This window comes from Geospiza fortis, unplaced genomic scaffold (assembly GCF_000277835.1).
Source record: "Geospiza fortis unplaced genomic scaffold, GeoFor_1.0 scaffold254, whole genome shotgun sequence".
NCBI classification, from domain to species: domain Eukaryota; kingdom Metazoa; phylum Chordata; class Aves; order Passeriformes; family Thraupidae; genus Geospiza; species Geospiza fortis.
Genome location: NW_005054441.1, coordinates 792,559 through 793,190, shown reverse-complemented (window position 1 = coordinate 793,190; position 632 = coordinate 792,559). Strand labels below are relative to the sequence as shown.

Genomic DNA, 632 nt, shown 5'->3' with positions numbered 1-632 from the left:
TAAAAAAATAAAACAAAGAAACCTAAAAAAAAAAAAAAAAAGAAAAAAGAAAAGCCCCCCAAAAAAACCCCAAACTAACCCCAAAATAAAATGGAGATAGAAATCTGTCTGGTTTTTGTGACATGGTGTGTTAACTGTGCCCCCTCCATTCCACGACCTCCTGACCTCACATCACACATTTCTGGGCAGTTTTCACATTGGCAAAATACAAGATAGACCTGCATTACCAAAAAAAAAAAAATATATATATATTTATAGAACCACTGAGAATCATCCAAAAAAAAAAAAAACCTACATACAAAAAGAACCACAAAAAATTTATTATAATAATAATAGAATGATTTTAAAAAAATAAAAGACAACCCTTGCGTGTCCTAAAATAAAAAGTGCAACCGGACCTTTTCTTTCTGGTTATTTCAGTTTGCAAACGGAATACTGGTATTTGGGAAGGACTGGTGGAGAACAGCCGGGCTCCCTCCCCAGCCCCACAGCCAGGTGAAGAGTTAAAGCTATTCTGTAAACATCGGAGTTTCCTCCTCGCGGAATTCACGCCCCTCTTTCCTCATCCTCATCATCCTCATCTTCTTTTTCTCTTCTTCGGCCCCTCGGCCCCCACCCTCCCGACCCCCCGC

The 632-nt window shown here is 39.2% G+C and overlaps 1 protein-coding gene across 1 annotated transcript in view; it reads right to left on the bottom strand.

Moving 5' to 3' along the window:
* Window positions 1-509: 509 nt before the first annotated feature.
* Window positions 510-632, bottom strand: part of MEX3D (mex-3 RNA binding family member D) — a gene marked incomplete at its 5' end in the record, with an annotated part of 1,515 nt that continues 1,392 nt past the window's right edge. Inside the window, one exon of the mRNA XM_031062199.1 lies at window positions 510-617. Coding sequence (XP_030918059.1) covers window positions 510-617 — 108 coding nt within the window. The remainder of the gene's footprint in view (window positions 618-632) is intronic.